This window comes from Rana temporaria, chromosome 11 (genome assembly GCF_905171775.1).
Source record: "Rana temporaria chromosome 11, aRanTem1.1, whole genome shotgun sequence".
Taxonomy (NCBI): domain Eukaryota; kingdom Metazoa; phylum Chordata; class Amphibia; order Anura; family Ranidae; genus Rana; species Rana temporaria.
Window position 1 is genome coordinate 70,836,000 of NC_053499.1, and position 21,444 is coordinate 70,857,443.

At 42.8% G+C, this 21,444-nt stretch overlaps 1 protein-coding gene across 3 annotated transcripts in view; it reads right to left on the reverse strand.

Moving 5' to 3' along the window:
- Positions 1 to 21,444, reverse strand: part of TENT4B (terminal nucleotidyltransferase 4B) — a 115,289-nt gene that overhangs the window by 12,312 nt on the left and 81,533 nt on the right. Inside the window, exons 9-11 of one of the 3 annotated variants that reach the window (XM_040328715.1) lie at positions 15,664 to 15,767; positions 12,603 to 12,787; positions 8,822 to 9,016 (exon numbers count right to left, since the gene is read on the reverse strand). In XM_040328715.1, coding sequence (XP_040184649.1) covers positions 8,822 to 9,016; positions 12,603 to 12,787; positions 15,664 to 15,767 — 484 coding nt within the window. The remainder of the gene's footprint in view (positions 1 to 8,821; positions 9,017 to 12,602; positions 12,788 to 15,663; positions 15,768 to 21,444) is intronic. The other 2 variants (XM_040328716.1, XM_040328717.1) reach the window with 2 other exon arrangements.

The window sequence follows — 21,444 nt, forward strand, 5'->3', positions numbered from 1 at the left end:
CACCATTTGGTTTGAGGACTGTGAATAGGTTTGAATAAAAACATTGGAGGCTTTACATTAGAGAGACTGGTACAATCACACTGACTAAAGTTAGCATGAGGGGGCCATTAGAAAAACACTTTATACCTCTTTGAATTGACAGATTAGACCAACAGGTCAGGGTTGTCTCAGAAACAAAGTGATGCAAATGCCAACAAACTACCTCATACTCCCGGGAGTGGGGGGCAGCCCCTTGATGGTGAGGAGGGCCTCTGGGCAGGCTTGGTTAGGTGACCAAAGCTAGCTCGTTTTGGAGGCTTATGCCTGGGGAGAGCAAAAATCATGCACATATGCACAGAGTTAAGGGACATTCTAAAGACTTGGAAAAGTACATTCTCCAGAGCATCAACACAAAATAACAAGACTGGAAGCATCAAATACAGGTTTATGTTCTCTCAGTCTTGTCCAGTTGGCAATAATCTGGCAAATAGACAGCAGTTGCCTGCTGCAGTGCTAAACCTGCAAGAGCAACGGAGGTCTTCAGAACACCTCAACAGAATCTCTCATTAGGACATCCTCATTAGGAACTGCAGGATGTTCATGGAGGACTCATATGGACAAGATCTACATCAGGGACAGCCCATTTTTTATTAAATTCCTTTTCCATTAAATAAACTTGAGCAAAAAAGCTTGGCAGTGCTTATCCTTTCAGGATTCGGCCAATACTCTTGTAGGGCACTTTCAATCAGTTCATAGATGGATTAAAGTTTTTTTTTTTTAATTTTGCCAACCTCTCAGTGCCCAGGGGCTTGTTTAGGCTTTGCAGACTGCGCACTACATTAAATCAGTGTATCCACAGAAGAGAGCATCTGTTAAAAGGAGAAAAAAAAAACACAAAGCTTGTGGCTCAAATATGCTTTCTTCCATGACATCCTTAAAAAGGGTTGGTAGCCCATCTCTAGTTCATGAACAGGATCAGATGGGGAAGAGGAAGTGTACCGGACAAAGCATTAGGGACAAAGAGGGGCACTGGACAAAAGGAATGTGGAATGATTTGATACAGTAATGTAATCTGTAAGATTACAGTGTACTGTATGCGTTAAATGTTTTGAATTTGGCGCTGGGCTCTGTCCCCGTGCGTCGCAACGCTTGCAGGGAACACAGTCAGGCACACAGTACATCAGGCAGACATCGCAGGATCCTGGGGACAAGGTAAGTTACTTTCCCAGGATACTGCGATGCAATCTTGTGTGGCTTAGGGTTACCACTTTTGGTAATGAAAATTCACCCCAAGCCACACTCTGGATTACCGCCAGGGAGGTCAAGAGCCAAAAAACAGTCAAAAAAAAACATGGAGAACATGACTTATCGTATTTATCGGGGTATTGCGCGCTCCGGCGTATAGCGCGCACCCCTAAAGTGGACCCGCATTCCTGTAAAAAAAAAAAAAGATTTTAGAACTTACAGTTTTGGTGTCTTGCGCGGCGTCCAACGGCGTCCTCGTCAGGTCCGTCTGCGGCTGGTGTCGTCCTCGTCGTGTCCGGCGTCCTTCTGCGGTGTCCTCCCCGCTCGATCCCCGCTTCCCGCACTGAGTTTGAACTACTGCGCCGGCATATACCGAGCGATGTACACTCATGTATAGTCGGGCAGGCTCTGCTTCTCTCAGTCACGTCCTGTACGTATATTGCGCACCCACGATTTTGCCTTGAATTTCAGGGCAAAAAAGTGTGCGGTATACGATGATTAATACGGTACCTTACACACATTGCTGGGCTCATCAGTGGTCTGGGCTTAGCCCATTACAGTGGGCATACCTCCAAAAGGGGGTCTTTAAGGCATGGGAACTATAGTAATTGACCATGGCCGTTGGCTTGTATAGCTCCCCTGCTACTAACTACATAACTGTCTCTTAAAGCCAATGTGAGTATTAAGGATCCAATGGCTTAAGCAAACACTACAGGTCAGCCTCACACAGTGGGGTTCAGGTACAGACCCACAAGGTTAAAAAGCCAATGGGTTCCGATCTGGAAACTGCTAGACAGCCTAAAGTAATAAGCAGTCAGATGTTGATAGACGTGTCAGAAGAAATTTTTTTTTTAAAAATTAAAAAAAAAAAAAAAAAACATGTTTACAAAAACCCAGTCTTGCAGAGTGGGTGGTGTTATCTTTGCTAGAGCAGCTCCTAGAGCAGCTCCTGCTGTATGCTCATATATCTACAAGGATGAGCTCCGGCGTGTATGCACACCCCACGTGCAGAGCCCGCCAGAAAGTCGGCACTGCGCTGCACTAATCACAGGCAGCGAGACATTTCCCGATCTCTGCAGCCGTGCATCGGGGACAATGTCCCACTACCTGTGATTAGCGCAGTGCCAACTTCCTGGCGGGCTCTGTGCGTGGAGTGTGCAAACACGCCGGAACTCATCCTTATCTGTAAGTATCCAGTCACCTGACGGTAACCTGTATATACAGTGTGAGTGAGAAACTTATATAGCGCAACACATGCGAACTGAATCGCCTCTGGGCGCTTGGTATCCATTCCCTGGGCCCTCAAAAGAGATGGGTCTTGATCTTTCTCCTGAAGGACAGGTGGTTTACCTCCAGTCAGATGGTAGTTGGTAGAGCTTTCCATAGTCTGGGTCCTTGGACCGCAAATCTTCGTTCTCCTTTGGACTTGTATCTGGCTTTGGGTATCTCGGAGTAGATTTTGGTTGGTGGATCGCAGAATGCGATTGGTGTTGTAAGCTTTTAGTTTCTCGCATAGATATTGTGGGGCATTTCCCAGAATACACTTATGCGTTAGACAGAGTGCTTTAAAAGTGATTTGTCTTTTTTACAGGCAACCAATGAAGGGATCTCAGCGAAGGCGAGATTGATTTCGATGTTTTTTTCCCAGTCACAAGTCGAGCGGCCGTATTTTGAGTGACTTGCAGACGAGTGATTTGGTATTTTGAGAGTCCAAGATAGAGGGCATTTGCATATAGTCAAGTCTGGAGTTGATAAGTGTCCCCACCATGACTGCCATGTCTTCTTTTGGGATGAAGAGAGTGAGTCTGCGTAGAAGGCGCAGCAGATGGTGCGATCGGCTGACTACTGACCCTATTTGTGCATCCATTGTCATGTAGGTGTCGAAAATGACTCAGACTTTGACTTTGGTGCTGGGGGTGATGGATTGACCCAGAATGGGCGGGGGCGTCCATGTTGTTGCTGGATGAATCTTTCGATTGGCCTGAAACAGGAGAAGTTTGAGTTTAAGGTAACTCTGTCATCCACTTTTCTATCAAAGAAAGGCATTTCTCTAGTCCGAGATAATGATCCTTTTTGTTGCAGATGCGAAAATATAGTTGTGTGTCATCTGCATAAGCGTAGTAGAGTAACTTCTGGTTGCTGATGATTTTAAAAAGAGGGCGGAGATAGATATTGAAAAGAACAGGCGACAGAGGGGATCCCTGGGGGACTCCGCATGACACCGTGCGTTTTTCAGAAGTGAAAGGGCCCAATTTCACTATTTGCGATCGGTTTTCCAAGAAGGAGAACCACGATAAATCACATTCCGCAACTCCGGCTACTTCGACTAGCCGTGTCAGCAATAATTTGTAGTCTACTGTATCAAAAGCTGCGATTAAGTCCAACAGTACTAGAAGACAAGATTCTCCTTCGTCTGCGGCCTCTAGAGCGTCATCCCATATTTTGAGCAGTGCTGTTTCGGTCCCGTGACCCGGACAGAAACCGGACTGGAATGGGTCATGTCATTTATCAGTGTCTAAGTGATGTTGTACAACTTCTTTCTCCATTACCTTGGAGAAGACATTCAGGCCTGTTATGGGGTGACAATGGTTAGGGTCTTTGGGGTCGAGGGTGGTTTTTTTTTCGAATTAGTTTGATTATACCTTGTTTCAGCAAGGGTGGCACCACGCCCTCCTTGAATGACTGGTTTATGAGCTGCATGATAGCTGGAGCCAAAATATCGGCACATTCTTTCAGCAGTTTGTTGGGGGATGATATCATTGGGCGCTGTGCAATTTTGAAGAGTCCTGATGATATTTTTAGTGGCATCGATGGAAATGGGTTTTAGAGTGAAGTTAGGCGATTGTGGCGGAATTATGTGGGTATTAGGTTTGTGATTTAGGGAGGGGGTAGATGGAGGTTGTATTTTGCTTAATGCTTTCACGGATTCTTTCAATTTTGTTGATGAAATAATCCGATAATTCGTTGCAAAATTCTTGCGAATCAGAATTTGGGGCTTCTAGACAGACTGGGTTCATGGTCTTGGTAACTAGATTGAAGAGTTCACGGGGCGGTTTAGGGCATTGGTGATATTGGAAAAATGTTTTTTATTTTGGCAATAAAGATTTCTTTATGGCATTTTTGGTTATTATCTTATAAATGGTATGGTTTTCCTCTGAAGTGGTTCTTTTCCAGGCTGCTTCAGCACTTCTGCGCTCTAGCTTTAGCAACGACAGCTGGTCATTAAACCAGCTGGAGTTGTTTTTCCAGATGCACGTTGTGCGTTTTGGCGCTACTAAGTCGGCTGACTGTAGCAGAGCCTTGTTTAATGCATCAAGAGTTTCTGTGGCCGTTTGATGCAGTTGGATTGTTTTTATTTTGTTCCCCAATGTAGTTTTGAAGAGTTCCGAGTGGAGCTTCTTCTAAGATCTAGTCCAGTGTGTTGTCATTGGTTTTACAGTTTTTTTTGAGGGGGCGAAAAAGTATTCATACCCCTTGAAATATTCCACATTTTGTCATGTTACAACCAAAAAAAATGAAATGTATTTTTATGCGATAGACCAACTGTGCTGAGAAGCCGGCTGCGTCTGTCACATCAGGGAGATTTGCGGTCTTTTTGCAGCGCTAAAACGGCCGCCTGAGGCCAAACGAAATTCAAGATGGCCGCCGTATGTGGAAAAAAAGCACCATAGGACCACAGGAAAATGGCCGCCGAGCCATATAAAGCATGACCACGGCAAAATGGCGGCCGTTGCGCATTTAAAAACACCCAGAGTGACAGCACCTCAGCGCAGCACAGATTACACAGCACAGCACACAAAAGACCATGCAGTGAACACACACAGCCCCCGCTATACACAGGCCCTGGTGTAATAAAGAGACCCCAGAAAGCCCCCCCTCACAGCCGCTACCCCCAAAGGGAAAGGAGGGAGAGGAATTAAGGGAGAGAGGAAAGCAGGGCAAACCCTCAGTCGACCTCCCAGGGGAAAATTCCAGCCATACCACCTTACCTGAGCAAGGGGCCACTACTTACCCATTCTGCGACCACCGGCTGGAGGTATCCCAGACAGAACCAACGTCCGCTAAACGGCATGGCTGTCGGCCAGACACACTGTGACAAAGCCATAAAGACCGGTCATATGTGTGCCCTAGAACAAGATGTTCCCCGACCGCCGCTGGAGCAAAGGGGCCTGTCGTGGACGACCCAGAGCCGAGCTGAGGGCCGGCACACGCTCGCTGGCCGAACATGGGGGGACAACAAGAGTCAAGACCCAGCCTGTCACCCAGTCGGCAGTTGATAGAGAATCTCAGGATCCAAAAATGCAGGAACAAAATAATAAAAAGCAAAAAAAAAAAAAATCGCAGAGTACAGGACTCCAGAGTGCCTGTCCTCTCCTGACGTTAGGCAGGAAAAAAAACTGGAGTTGCTAGAGCAGGGTGTGGGTTATACCCGGGGAACCACGCCCCTTGGGAGGAGCTGCACTGAGGAAAGTGTTAACACTTAAAGTGCTTTTTTTCTGCCTAAATCTCCTGGAAGGAAGCGATATAACCCTAAGGTCAAAGGCTGCTGTGTCAGTCCATGAACGGAAGAGGAAAGGAGAAGTCCAGCCAGAGCTTGTTAGGCTGGGCTCCTTTCTTTAGGTCACAGGAGTGCCATTTGTTTTGCACTCCTGTGACCCGTTTTAAGCGGAGAGGGCTCTGAGGCAGCACATCATCCCAAGTCTGGATCTGCCATCTGCCAGCTGCCTTGATTGATGGTCGTTCAGGTGCTTATCTAATAGTTACTTGAAACCATTGATGCCCCCCCACTAAAACCACCACCTGTGGAAGGGAATTCCACATCCTAGCCACTCTTACAGTAAATAACCCTCTGCACAGTTTAAGGTTAAACCTCTTTTCTTCTAATTTTAATGAGTGGCCGCATGTCTTATTAAACTGCCTTTCACAGAAAAGTTTTCTCTCTATTGTGGAGTCACCAGTATGGCATTTGCAAATTGAAATTGTATCCCCCTCAAGTCTCTTCTCCAGAAAATAGGTTCAGTGCTCGTAACCTTTCATAACCAATCTCCTCCAGTCCCTTTATTAGTTTTGTTGCCCTTCTCTGTACTCGCGCCAGTTCCAGCACATGCTTCCCGAGGACTGGTGCCCAGAACTGGACAGCATACTCCAGGTAAGGCCGGACCAGAGTCCTAAGTGGGAGAATTATTGCTTTATCTCTTGAGATAATCCCCTTTTAATGCACGCCAATATTCTGTTTGCTTTGTTAGCAGCAGCTTGGCATTGCATGCCATTGCTGAGCCTGTCATCTACTAGGACCCCCGGTCCTTTTCCATCCTTGATAACCCCAGAGGTTCTCCCCCCCCAGTGAGTAGATTACATTCATATTTTTGCCACCCAAATTCATCATTTTACATTTTTCCTCAGTAAAGCTCATTTGCCATGTAGTGGCCCACCCCATTAATTTGTTCAGAGCTACTTGCAAGGTTTCCACAGGAGAAGCTATTGCTATGCTTAGCATCAGCCGCAAATACAGAGATTAAACTGTTAACCCCATCCTCCAGGTCGGTTATAAACAATATAAATAGGATTGGGCCTAGGACAAAACCCTGGGGGACCCCACTTTACACCCCTGACCATTCCATGGACTCCACCATCACTACCCTCTGAACTTGCCCCTGTAGCCAGTTTTCAATCCATGTACTCGCCCTATGGTCCATGCCAATGGACCTTACTTTGTACAGTAAATGTTTATGGGGAAATGTATCAAATGCTTTTGCAAAATTCAGATAAACCACCTCTACGGGCCTCCTTTATCTAGATGGCAACTCAACTCCTCATAGAAGGTTAATAGATTTGTTCTGGTCAAACCATTCTTCATAAATCCATGCTGATTACTGCTTATGATACCGTTTTCATTACCGTTAGGCTAACTGGTCTAATACCCAGGCATGTATTTTAGCCCTTTTTAAATATAGGTGCTACATTGGCTTTTCTCCAATCAGCTGGTACCATTCCAGTCAGTAGACTGTCCGTGAAAAATTAGGAACAATGGTCTGGCAATTACTTGACTGAGTTCCCCAAGGACCCTCAAGTGCAAGCCATCTGGTCCCGGTGACTTACTAATGTTATGTTTTTCAAATCCAATTCTAATTCTGTCCTCCGTTAGCCATGAGGACAAACACTGCAGATTGTAATCCCCCTACGTTTCCCATTTGTGTGATTTATACTGATACCAATTGACCCGTGATCGCATTTTCTTAAATTTCCCTGTGTTTCCACATCTGTAATCAGGTCTGTATTGTTGGTAATCAGTAGGTCTAGTAACGACTTGTTTCTATTTGTGCGTCTACCATCTCTAGCACTGAAAACTTTGGAGACCCTTGTTCTAGAGTGATAAGGCCACTGCTCCGTAGATAAAAGTATTGTGAGGAAGTCACCCTAGAACAAATGTTTACTGGTACCATTATCGGGCGGGGGGGGGGGGGGGGGGGGGGGACTATTGCAGCCACCACATCTAAAGAAGTGTACACTGCAATTCACGTTTTTTCTTTGTAAATGTGGGGCCTTTCCAAATTTACTCTTTAAAATTTGGAAAGGCCCCAAGAATTTCATTTAAAACTAGGGCATTATGTTGAATATTTCAGTTTAATACAACTGAAAGAAAGGTTTCTTGCCAATTTAACATGTCCAATCTTCAAGCGCAGCTCAATAAATAATCATTAATTCGTAAAAAGTCCCCAGCTAAAGAAATTCATCCAGCAGAGATACGGACCCAGTGATTATTCAGAAAGTCGTCCTAAAATAAATCCAAGTGCAGAATGATGTACACTCCCACCAAAGACAATTGTGGTCACTCACCTTAACCACATGACACCTGAATTAACAGGACAGTCATGAAGAACAATGGTGGTCACAATCCTGATGAGATGGGCACTGGTCCGAAACACCAAATTCTCAGAGGTTTTACTGACAGATATGTAAAATTATAACTAGTGCTCTCTGCCTAATAGATTACATAAAAAAAATTCTCCTCACGCCCTGGGCGGGACTGCATCAGTGGGAATAGATGGGCCAGGGCGTAACGTGTATTGGGGAGGAGACACGCCTTTTAATGTCACTTGCGTCACCTCTCATCGCTTCATTTTGTATCACTGAGTAAACCATTAGGTAGAGGGCACGATTTGTTGCATTATGATTTTACATATCTTACTGCAAATCTTCTGAGGATTTGGCATCTTGGACCAGTGCTGGTCTCATCAGGATTGTGACCCCCCATTAGGTGAATGTTCACATGACCCCTGAGTTAACAGAACAGCCATGAAGGTAAAGGCGAGTGGCCATGATAGTCTTTGATGGTGGGAGTGAGTGTACACCATTCTGCACTTTGATATATTTTAGGACAACTGACTTATCACCGAGTCTGTATCTCAGCTGGATAAATTTATTTAGCTGGGGACTGCTTATGAACGATTATCGTGCTGCACTTTAAGATAGGACATTTTACATTTGGATGCTGTGGAATTCACTTTAAGTGTTTAGCTGGCAATACCTCTTTGTTGATGTTGTTGCTTTTGATTGCGCTGATTGTTCTCCATTTGATACAAGTTATTCAACATACCTGAGATTTGTTGTTGCCGTTTGAAGAACTAATGCTCTGATTAGGTTGCAATTTGCTGATGGGTTGTGTTGAGCTGGTGCAGGATTCCTGAGGGCCCATCCGACTGTCGCTTGATTGACGACAACTTGGTTGCTTTGAAGTCTTGAACGGGGTTCCGTCTGAGTCCTGAATGCATAGACGTTTAATGACTTTCTTCTACGGGAGACACGTGGTGTGTCATGCAAGGAAATTGGACACTGCTGGTAATGCAGCAGTCCTCATAGTACATAACATGCAATATGCTGCTTGCCCATTTAAAAATTTGCAAAACCTTAAAAAGGGGTTAACCTTCAAAATGGGTCTTTCATTGTTTAGTTTACACTTATAATTGATTTAAAAAAAAATTTGACCTGGACTTCTGTGTATTCCATTAGGTATACCTGACAAGTTGAATCCAAATACTTTTACAAGGTACATTTTAGGAGATTAAGCCGAAGGGATTTCTATGCCTGGACCGGTGAAGCAGCCATCTGATGTGTCAGAGCGGGTGGTCACCGGACTCCAGGTCAGTGAGACCAGGAAGGATGGGGAGGGGGTCCAGTGTTCACCATATAGATTAAAGGTAAACTTGCCCTTTAAACCCCATAATGCAGGATCTTTGTAGACTCTATTATTTAGCAAAGATTTTAAAACCAACCGTGCAATAGCTCTCTAAAACTTGTCAGAAGCAAGAACTTTCTCAGCTCAGGAGACAATTATGTTTGACAAAAAAGGTGGAGTGCATTCACAGTCCCTTTGAACTTTTCTTTGTGGATGTTCTAACTGGGCTTTTACCGCCCACAGAATTATTGTCCTTCTGAAAACAAACTGAAATTGAGGTTCTACGTAGAGAAATTATTTGACAGCGGGTTTGATTGTATTACCCATCCACCAAAATAAGGCATCTAGGACAGCCCCACACTGCTTAACTGGCTGAAATTTGATCTTTGTATGGTCCGCTTAAGTTTTTGTTCTAACATTTATTTTTTTCTTGCCCTTTTTAAACACCAAGCCAATAATGCTTCCAGATCTGAGGAAGTTACCAGTTTTCTGGTAATCAGAAACCAGTCCGGCTAAGACTGATAACTAAGCAAATTTGAAACAGATGGTCTATAAAAAAAAAAAAAACGTATTTCTAAAATTTGGAAAAAACAACAATGGTTCCTTGGTGCTAATATTTAATTACAGATTAGTGAAGCAGTCCGGAATCTGTTGCCACAGACCTTCCTTCAAAATAAATGTTATTCACAGCAATATTAAACCCCAAACCAAAAATGTAACAATTGCAGCTGATGGATCATGAAATGTGGTGGCTGCATTAGTATTTTTTTAGGCAATTTTTTTGTGCTATATGATGATCTGGTCAGTAACACACCCCCTGTATTAGAGTGCCTCCACTCTGGATAAAGGAGCACATGGGGCACCTTTGGATAGCAGTATTTTTAATCTTGGGGAAGGGAAGTGTTAGGTGGAATAGCAGATTTTGATTAAAGCGGATGTGCCATGGGAACAAAATATTAAAAGTCAGCAGCTACAAATACTGCAGCTGCTGACTTTTAATATTAGGACACTTACCTGTCCTGGAGTCCAGCGCCGATCGCAGCAGAGCACGAGCGATCGCTCGTCACTCTGCTGCTCCCCCCGCCATCCACGCTCAGGGAACCAGGAAGTGAAGCGCTGCGGCTTCACTGCCCGGTTCCCTACGGCGCATGCGCGAGTCGCGCTGCGCCCGCCGATTGGCTCACACGCTGTGTGCTGGGAGCCGAGTGTTCCCAGCACACAACGGGCGACAGACGGGATGTGACGGAATGCCCGTCTTTCGCCCGTATCGTGTGGCCGGAAGTGGGTGCAAATACCTGTCTTTAGACAGGTGTCTGCACCCCCCTCCCCCCTGAAAGGTGTCAAATGTGACACCGGAGGGGGGGAGGGTTCCGATCAGCGGGACTCCACTTTAGGGTGGAGGACCGCTTTAACTAAAATATTGAAGCTGTTTTTCAACAGAAAAGCACTCAAGCAATTACAGGGATGAGAAATCATTTAACACGAACAAAAAGGTACTTAAAGAGGAGGTTCACCCAAAAAAAAATCAATTTTTAACATTAGATTGAGGCTAATTTTACCAAGCAGAAAAGGGTGTTTTTTTTTTTTAAAATGAATGCAGTACTTACCGTTTTAGAGATCGATGTTCTCCCGCCGTTTCCGGGTATGGGCTGCGGGACTGGGCGTTCCTATTTGATTGACAGACTTCCAACGGTCACATACAGCGCGTCACGAGTTCCCGAAAGTCGGTGTGCAGGCGCCGTTCGGCTTCTTTCGGCAACTGGTGACGCGCTGTATGCGACCGTTGGAAGGCTGACAATCAAAAAGGAACGCCCAGTCCCGAAGATCATACCCGGAAGTCACGGAGAACATTGATCTCTAAAACGGTAAGTACTGCATTCATTTAAAAAAAAAAAACACCCGATTCTGCTTAGTAAAATTAGCCTCAATCTAATGTAAAAAAAATTTTTTGGGTTAACTCCCGCTTTAACCAATCAGCTTTTACTTATTTACAGTATGTAAAACCTTTACCCCGAGGGGGTAAATGATTATAAAGTATTGGCTGGAATTTGGCTTAAATTTATTAGTGCATTTACATCTACTAGTACAGGCAACAGGTCCCCTCCCCACAGACTGGCAATGCTGTGGAAAAATCTGCCTCCTGTGTTCCTTCATCCAGAGGGGTCTGTATAACTCTGGTGGCGTGTCACTGGCAAGATTACAAGGTGAAACGGAGGGGGAAAGCCTACAAAAAGAAACCTAATGATTTGTAAGCTGCAATATATTACATTTTTTGCCTTAAATACTCTTTTAAGGATCCATATTTATACACCATTGGTAATCTGTGGAGTCTGTCAAGAAGCAGAAAAAAAAATGCAGAAAGCAACGAGGAGTGAGAACAGACCATTCTAATTGTCTGAAACCTTGCTACTACATATAAACTTTCCCAAAACTATCTGCATTGGCAGGTCTCACTTGTTCCATTTTCATGAAAGGAAGGAACAGGTCTCACAAGACAAACTATCCATCTCCAACTGCAAGGAGGTGGTAATGGTAGGTTCTGGGGTCATGATAGATTTCTCATTGTCTATTCTCTGCAAGATTTACATGAATTACCCATTTTTGAATCAGATGACAAACCACGTTTCCCCGTTTACTAGATGGCGGTCAAACATAGAAGTAGGATCTGGCTACATTGAGGCTTGTCTATCCAGCTATCACGTATACACGCATGCCATGCTCAGCTCAAAAGCACGGGTTTACATTTCGTGGAGGCAAGGAGTGAAGCTACCAGATGTCAATGGGCAATGATATCTATGGCCAGCTTACCAAAAAAAAAAAAAAAAACTAAAAAAAATGAAAAATGACTGACAGAGTTGTAAAGCAAACCTTACTAATTGTCACTGTAATCCACAGCTTTCTAAAAAGGACAAAACAATGGTTTGGTAGAGGGATCTAAAATTCTACCCTCTTTGGTCAGGATAAACCTATTTGAAAGTGGAAACCCCTTTTAAAGGAAGCATGGGTCTGATAAGAAAAAATATATTTCAAAGTTCTAACAAAGACGAATGCTTCATGCTCTCAGTAAAGGCTTTAGTTCAATGGATAAATCACGCTTAGTTGCAGAGAACCAACTGAACAGTAAGGTACCAACTTATATTTTGCTCCACCATCATGCAAGTACATAACATGGATTGCCAAGACGAAACATTGCATGACTTACCACATCGCTGGAGCTAGATAGTGTGGAAGAAGAGGAAGACAAAGGACCAGATGAATTGGAGGAGTGTTTGCCAAGAGCTTCAGAAGTTTTATTCTTGACTTGTCCAGGAGGAGTATTCTGACCAGACACGTTGTTGTTACACTTGTCTAAATGATGCACATCCACTATTAAGGTAACATCATTGCCTGGACATAGTTAAAGAAAAAGAAAAAAAGACATAAGATTCACAAACTACATGTCCTATCAACTCAACTACAAGATAAAGATATTTACACATTTTTAGAATCAGTACAAGACAAGATCAATGTGAGTGGAGCTTCAAAAGGAAAACAAGATAAGCGGGAAATATAGTGGGGGTATGCAACAGGCCCACTAATCTGAAGGATGAGGAGGAGTTGGATCTCAGGCAGCAAGGCAGGGCAGCATCATCATAATGGGGGTTTTCAACTATCCAGATATTAACTGGGTGGAGAGGAAAGCCAACTTCCATCATTTCCTAAAAAAATCTTACAGGACAACTTCATGTCCCAATTGGTGGTACCCAAACTATAAAGAATGCATTGCTAGAGCTATTAAATTACAGATAGAACAGATCTGGAGATACGGGACAACATTGCAACCAAAAATACAGGATAATTACATTCTGCAAAAATCTTAGGAAAAGAAGGCACAAGGGTAGAACGAAAAACACTAAAAACTGTAAAAAGAGCCAACTTTTCTAAACTGCACTCATTACTACAAGATATTAAAAAAATGGGACCAAATCCTAGAAACACTGCAGAACATTGAACACTGAGGAAAAATGGGAATACTTTGGGAACATATTAAATAAAAAATAAAAAAGGTATCATCCAGTGTATTCCAATGGGTAATAAATATAAAAACGTGAAGGTTAAACCAGAGTGGTTAAATTTCAATGTAAAAAGACATATTAAAAGTGGAAAAAGGAAAAAAGGCAGGAGTCATTGTCAGCATTCCAACACTACAAGGAATGCAATAAGAAATGTAATAATTCAATCAGAACAGCTAAAATAGACCACAAATGGCACATAGTGGAGGAGAGTAAAAAAATCCCAAGATTTGTTTTATAATATACACACACAAACAAATTATATATATATATATATATATATATATATATATATATATATATATATATATATATATATATATATATATATATATATATATATATATATATATATACACAGTGAAAAATATGTTTAAAAAAAAAAGTAAGGTCAGGGCATACTGGCCCCATAAAGGATGATGGGAAGATGAATGGTTTTGTGTTGAGGCCAAATAATTCAATCTTAGTGTCATCTGACTACCTTAAAACTCTCCTTGATCTCTTCCCCTCGCCCTCTTCCACTCTTTCGCCCTTTGCTCCCCCTCCACCTTTTTTCCTTCTCTCTCTTATAGATGATATACGAGAAGTGGACAGGTCAATTGAATTCGTGATGGTTTTGTTGTGGTGATATTACTTAACCATCGATCCTAGAGCAATGTTAATCATCTGAGGAGGATGATGAACAGGTAGTCACAAGTCAATATTCTCCCATGTTGTGCTTCCTACACCAGACGAACATCCGGCCTTGTCTGAGACAAAATGTGCGTGTATTTCTTATGTTACACTTTTTCTGGACTGTATTGTGGTTCTTTTATGTATGTTTTTATTCTTGAAAAATAAAATAAAACTTATATTTGAAAAAAAAAAAAAAAAAAAACTCTCCTTGAAGATTCTGAAGCCATGTGGGAAAATGTGTTATGGTGAGAGGAGACTAAAATTTAATTTGGCTTCAACACCCAATATGTCTGTCAGAAATCCAATACCACCCAAAGAACACCATTACCTACAGTAAAGCATGGATGTGGTACTATCCTGTTATGGGGTATTTCTCTACAGCAGGGACTGGAGCACTTATCCTTATAGAAGAAAATTGGATGGGGCAAAAAAACATCAAATGTTTACCTTCCCACATGACAATGTTTCTAAGCACAGCAAAAATGACCACACAGTGGCTGAAGGAGAAAAATGTTAAAGTCCTTGCATGGCCTAGTCAGAGCACAGACTTGAAACCCATTGCAAATCTATGGAATGACTTGAATACTGCCAAACAGTCACCATCAAATTTAGCTGAATTTGAGCAGTTCTGCAAAGAGTGGACAAATGATGAAAAGTCTAGATGTGCAAAGTAGTAGAGACGTATGCCAACAGACTAAAGGCTGCAATTAAATCAAAAGGTGGTTCACCAAAAAACTCTAACAAGGGGGTGATTTTTTTTCCCCCAACTCAGGTATTTTTATTTTATTATTTTATTCTGACATGTTGGTGTTATATTTTTTTTTTTTTTTTAACTTGGATGTTATACAATTGGATACAAAAAAAAAAAAAATGGGTAATAGTCCCCTCAAAGCATCACTGTCAAAGTGCTTTGGCAGAGGTACCCATTGATTCCAATGGCGGGGCGGAGCGGTGTATTCACCTCTCCTGCACCGCCCAACAGTTGCGGCTTGCAGGACTTTTTCTAACGTCCTGCAAGAGCAGCACTCCAGTGCTAAAGCACACAGGCTTTCATACTGGGGATGCAGGGGAGGAGTTTTTCAGGCGCAATTTTTAGCCATTTAGCACCTGAAAAATGCCTCAGTGTGAAAGTAGCCTTAAGCCAACTATGCACACAGAGATTTCAGCTGTCAGTCCGCAGGCTGAATAGGAGAAAATCACAGATTTCCCATCCACACCGCATGGATAGAAAAATCCCCACTGCTGGCAATTTTATTCAGCCAACCACAGCACCCGCAGCTGCTGACATTTTGGCTGATTCAGCAGGAATAGGTGTATGGCTAGCTTGTCGGGTCTAAGCCACATATCTGGTACATCACTGCAATGAAAATGTGAAAGGTTTTACTCCGGTTGCGATTTTCAAATGCACCTCCTTTTAAAACAAATGTCATGCTTTTTATTTAGGCAAAACAGGAAAATAAAAAAATTACATCACACGGATGGTATGAGGAAAAAGTCTAAAATTGGATAAACTAAAAGAAAAGAAAGATGTATTACCATTGTATACTGGTTCAGATCTATTTTTCTGCCCCCACTTCTTCGATATCCAGTCTCTGTAAGCCACCACTTCTTCAGTTACTCGAATAATACGCCCTAAAATGCTGTAAAAGATGTATACACTGCTTAATTGTGTAATGCATAATTAAACTAGTCTGCACAAAAGACATTTCTTCAAACATTGTACATATCAAATTGTAATTGTGTGCCAGTCAATAAGAGTTTAAGGATTGGGTTGCAATTTTCAAGAATAACCATACTTTCAGTAAGGTTGTCCTTAAAGTGGAGGTTCACCCAAAAAATACATTTTTAACATTAGATTGAGGCTAATTACGGGAAGCAGAATCTGGTGTTTTTTTTTAAATCAATGCAGTACTTACCGTTTTAGAGATAGATGTTCTCCGTGGCTTCCGGGTATGGGCTACGGGACTGGGCGTTCCTATTTGATTGACAGCCTTCCGACCGTCGCATACAGCACGTCACGAGTTTCCGAAAGTAGCCAACGTCGGTGCGCAGGCGCCGTATAGAGCCGCACCGTTTGGCAACTCGTGACGCGCTGTATGCGACCGTCGGAAAGCTGTCAATCAAATAGGAACGCCCAGTCCCGAAGACCATACCCGGAAGCGGCGGAGAACATCTATCTCTAAAACGGTAAGTACTGCATTGATTTAAAAAAAAAAAAAAAAAAAAACACCCGATTCTGCTTCCCGTAATTAGCCTCAATCTAATGTTTAAAAAAAAAAAAATTTCGGGTGAACCCCCGCTTTAACATGCAGCAGCTCCCCTTCCCAAAACAAGCCCTGTAAGCCTGCCACCCACCTGTCCATGATCCAAAGAGATCTTTGGCCTCTTTGCTGAACATTTCCTGATCTAGCTGTGCATGCGCAATAGACTCCCTATTCATTTCTAAGGGAAGGCCATCAATCATCGGACTTGACTGACCGTATTCCTACAGAAACGTTTCTACATGTTCTTGCATTCAAAAGTTTGAAACAAGTAAGATTTTTTTATGCTCAAAATGTCTTTTTATCAAGGTAAAATCAAGGTAAATTGATTTAATGATACAGTCCTCTGTCTTTTTAAAACATGGCTCTAACATATTGTCCAGTTTTTACTTTGTCTGTGATCCAACTGAGGAGACATCTCCGTCATCAACACCCGTGCGTGCAGACAGGAAGTAAGGAAACCAGATAGCAATAAAGTGATTAAACACACACACACACAGACACACACACACACACACACACACACACACACACACAGCATCCCAAAGCCTTTCCAATCACAAAAAATGCTATGCTTGAGCAGGGCGTTAACATATCGATCAAGTCAATGCTGTCTGGAAGGATGAAGTTATCAATAGCTTCCAAAAACTTGAGCATTTCTATGCAATACCAACTTTTGAGTGTTACAGTACATAATAAACTTTCAAAGGACTCATACTCAAACTTTAAAGTGGTATTAAATCTAAAAGCAAACATTGCAGCTGACCAATTTTTGGATGCTTTAGTTTTCTTTCTTAGTCTTTTTCACCTAGTGATCCTGTCAGTAATTTCTGCAAGCTCTCTTGCAGAAATTGTAGTAATAAGACCAACCATTTTTCAACCGACAAGGGTGCTTACGATGATCAGCTTTTATTTAGGAAAAACTCTTAACCCAAAAAATAAGCCACACACAAAAAAATTATAATAATGCAGCCACCACATCTGATTGGTAAGCTCCAATACAATACATTTTGGTTTAGGTTCTAACACAGCTTTAAATTATAACATTTTCATGGGATGGTCATTATATGGTGTGCAGGTTATACTCCCTTCTAACCAAAAACAGCAATAATCAAACAGATTCTGGCTCCCACAGACTGGCTACAGTATGTGGTACACAGGTTAGTCCTGTCAATTTAAGAAGGTGCTCCCAACGACAACTCATGTGCATAAAAAACCTGTGTCCACAGAATCTCTTACATTAAGCCCTGGTTCACACAGGTACCATTTGATGGCAATGGCACCGACCTAACCGGTGTGACGCTGCATCCTGTACTAGTTTTTGCAATTTCAAACTGCAATTTACATTGACATCTGTGCAGAAACCTGAAACCTGTCTCTGAAATCGCGGCTGAAATGGGGACAGACAAGCAGGAGAAAATGTGTGCGCGTTAAGCTGAACTCTCACGGCTTCATTCCCGCAGCCCAGTGTGAACTCGGGCTCAAACCGCATGATCATGGGAAAGACCAAAGATCTGTCAAAAGGACATCGGGGACATGACTGTAGTCCTGCACAAGGCTGGAATGCGCTACAAGCCCATCAGCAAGAAGCTTGGTGAGAAAGAAAACTGTTGAAGCAAAAACATTCATAAATGGAAGAAAAAAACAAAAACAAAAAAAACACACACACACACACACACACACACACACACACACATCAAATCACACTCAGAGTCGGTTCACACTAGGGCGACACGACTTCCAGCGCGACTTTCAGAGGCGACTCCGACACGACTTGAGCATGAACCACAGGGCGATCTGGGGCGATTTACAACACGACTTGAAGTCGTCTCCAGGACAAGAGACTTTCCAGTGGCCAATCAAACAACAATCAGCTCTAGGGGAGGGAGGGGGAGGGAGAGGTTTGCCTGAGAAATGTATGTTATCTTCCTGGAAAGTCGCTTCAGTTAAGACAGTGATCAGACTTGGAGGCGACTTCCATTGAAATCAATGGGTACAAATCGCCTACAAGTCGGATTGAAGTCGTACAGGAACTTCTTTTGAAGTCAGAGCGACTCGAGTCGTGTGTATTAACACCGCTCCCATTCACTTGCATTGTTTTTCTCGACAGCGTGACTTGAGGCGACTTCAAGTCGGATCCCAAGTCGCCCCAGTGTGAACCGGCTCTCAGTCTGCAGCTCCATGCAAAATATCCCGTTCATGGGGCAAGGATGATCATGAGAAAAGTGAGGGATCAGTCCAGAACTACACGGGGAGGAGCTTGTGAATGATCTCAAGGCAGTTGGGGACCACAGTCCACAAACAAACCATTGGTAACACAATACACCGCCATGGACAAATCCTGCAGCACCCACAGGATTACAGCTAAATGATTTAGAGAAGTTTTGGGAAAAAGTGCCATGATCAGGTCAGACCAAAATGGAGTTATTTGGCATTAACGCGACTCGCCGTGTTTGGAGGAAGAAAAATGCCAACTATGACCCCAAGAACACCATCCCTACAGTCAATTACAGAGGTGGAAATATTATGCTTTGGGGCGGTTTCATTGCTAAAGGTACAGGCTGACTTAGCCACATTGAGGGGCCATGTATTGTAAAATCCTGGTCGAGAACCTTCTTCCCTCAGCCAGAACACTGAAGATGGGTCTTTCAGGATGACAATGACCCAAAACAGACCAGCAAGGTAAAAAAGGAGTGAATCAAGAAGCACATTAAGGTCATGGAATGGCCTAGACCAGGGATATGCAATTAGCGGACCTCCAGCTGTTGCAAAACTACAAGTCCCATCATGCCTCTGCCTCGTACGGGACTTGTAGTTCTGCAACAGCTGGGGGTCCGCTAATTGCATATCCCTGGCCTAGACAGTCTCCAGACCATAATCCTACAAAAATTGTATGGAGGAAGCTGAAACTTCGAGTTGCCAAGCAACAGCCAAGAAACGTCAAGGATTTAGAGAAGATATGTGAAGAGTGGAACAAAATCCCTCCTGAGATGTGTGTAAACCTAGTCACAAACTAGAAGAAACGTCTTATCTCTGTGCTTGCCAACAAGGGTTTCTCCACCAAGTATCAATTTTTTTTTGCTTGGTGAACTGCAACTCAGTTTATAACATTTGTATCATGTGTTTTTTTCTGGATTCTTGGTTGATATTCTGGCCCATTTAAAATACACCTACGATAACAATTAGACCCTTTATTTCTTTGTAAGTGGGCAAACTTACAAAATCAGCGTGGGATCAAATAATTATCAAGACACAAACGCCACTTTACGCCAAAATAAGTAGTTTTTGGGCAAGTCCAAAATCTTAATCACAGTGCAGGTCTTGTATTCTTGCATTGTATTCTAAAAAAAAAAAAAAAAAAACAGAACTGCAAACAGGCCACAAGAAACCAGGATAAGAACCTGAACAATGGTGATCAGATGACAATCTGAAGAACATTGAGGCCGAAGCTCGCATCAGCCGAGGCCTGAACATCCACCTGGTATAACTTTCGGGAATCAGGTGCGTGATGCTGAAAACCCCATGAGACACCAACAGCTCCTATAGAACAGGCTCTTATAGAAAAGGGCATTTTCCCTGGAAAGGAGTTGCCTGATCCACTTTTCAATGGTGGAATGGGAAACAGGATGCCCTCTTCAATGGCCCACAGACAAGACATACAGGGACACAGTGCCCTGATTCCACCCATGATTTGAGCAGACATTGGATGTTGGACATTCAGGGCGAACACTTCATTGGTAGATTAAGGCCCCTCTGTGGATACAGACTTATGCCTGAACCATTTGAGAGTACCAAGTTTTTACTACATAGCTGGCCGTATAACAAGAATTACATCTAATAACTGCTTTTGCATAGGAATCTGCTGCTGTCCATTTATCTGCAGTGGCTGTTTTATTACAAAACATTTTGGGTCCATGTCATACGCCCAAGTTAGCAGCCAAGATAATCAGGCCACTAAAGAAAAAAAAACATACCATACACTGTAAAATTTGTGTTGATAGTTGGCCACAGTAAGGAATGTAGCCTGCCCCCTTTATCAAAGTCGTAGTGTGTGGGTATATACACACACACACACACACACAGTAATTTTCTAGCAATAAAATTTTACTAATCCCACAACCGTAAAAATGTGTCTGTATATGCAGCATAGCATGCTTGTTATACTCACTGAGGAACTTAAGGAGTTAATACTCTGCATTGTGTAAAAAGGCTGTTCTATCCTGTATGCATAGATCCTTCCCTTCTGCACTGTCTATCTGGGGAAAGCCAGCTAACACAGGCAGGGTAGCCAAGCTGCACATGCTCAGTCGTTTCTTATGCTGAAGAGAACATTTGCCTGTTCTCAGCGATAGTCAGGTCACATGATATTGACATCACAAATCTCAGCACTGGATAAATTGTGCTGTGTATCATGCAACCATGGTATACAGATCATCCAAAAAGGTATACAATATGTACTTTCACACACTTGTTAGAGGTGAGAGTCCAGGTATCTGGTGGAACATATTTGCGCTTCAATTTTTTCTCCCCCCATTTATTGCAACAAGTGTGGCCTTGCTGCCGAGGTTGAACATTGACTTTCTCTGTGTGACCTGCTACGATTTCTTACTGTTTATACCTCGTTTTCTTTTTTTTTGTTTTGCTGTGCGATGTTTGTCACTTCATTGTTACTTCTGTTTGAAAAATGCTCAATGCTTACGTAAAAAAAGTGTTTAATGAGAACTGAAACGGCAGGAGCCACTACTGGAATAGTCGATTTCTTCTTAAAATTATTTTCCATACGATAAATGTCAGCAAAACGCTTTTGAGCGATGTATACCCTTCTCTGGGTTAAGCCAGTCCTAACAAAGTGGACAATTGAGCTATACGTGTCATTCTTGACATTGCCAGTCATAGTGCCCATAGGTCCTTGTTTAGGCTGTGGTGAGTGCTGCTAGGTAGAGTCAATATGTCCACAGCTCATACCTCAAAACAGATTGCTCCAAAATATACTCAAGGATCCAGGGGTAATAGAGAATGTTAAGCATTTTTGGTCTCTGGAAACCGAAGGTTCTAG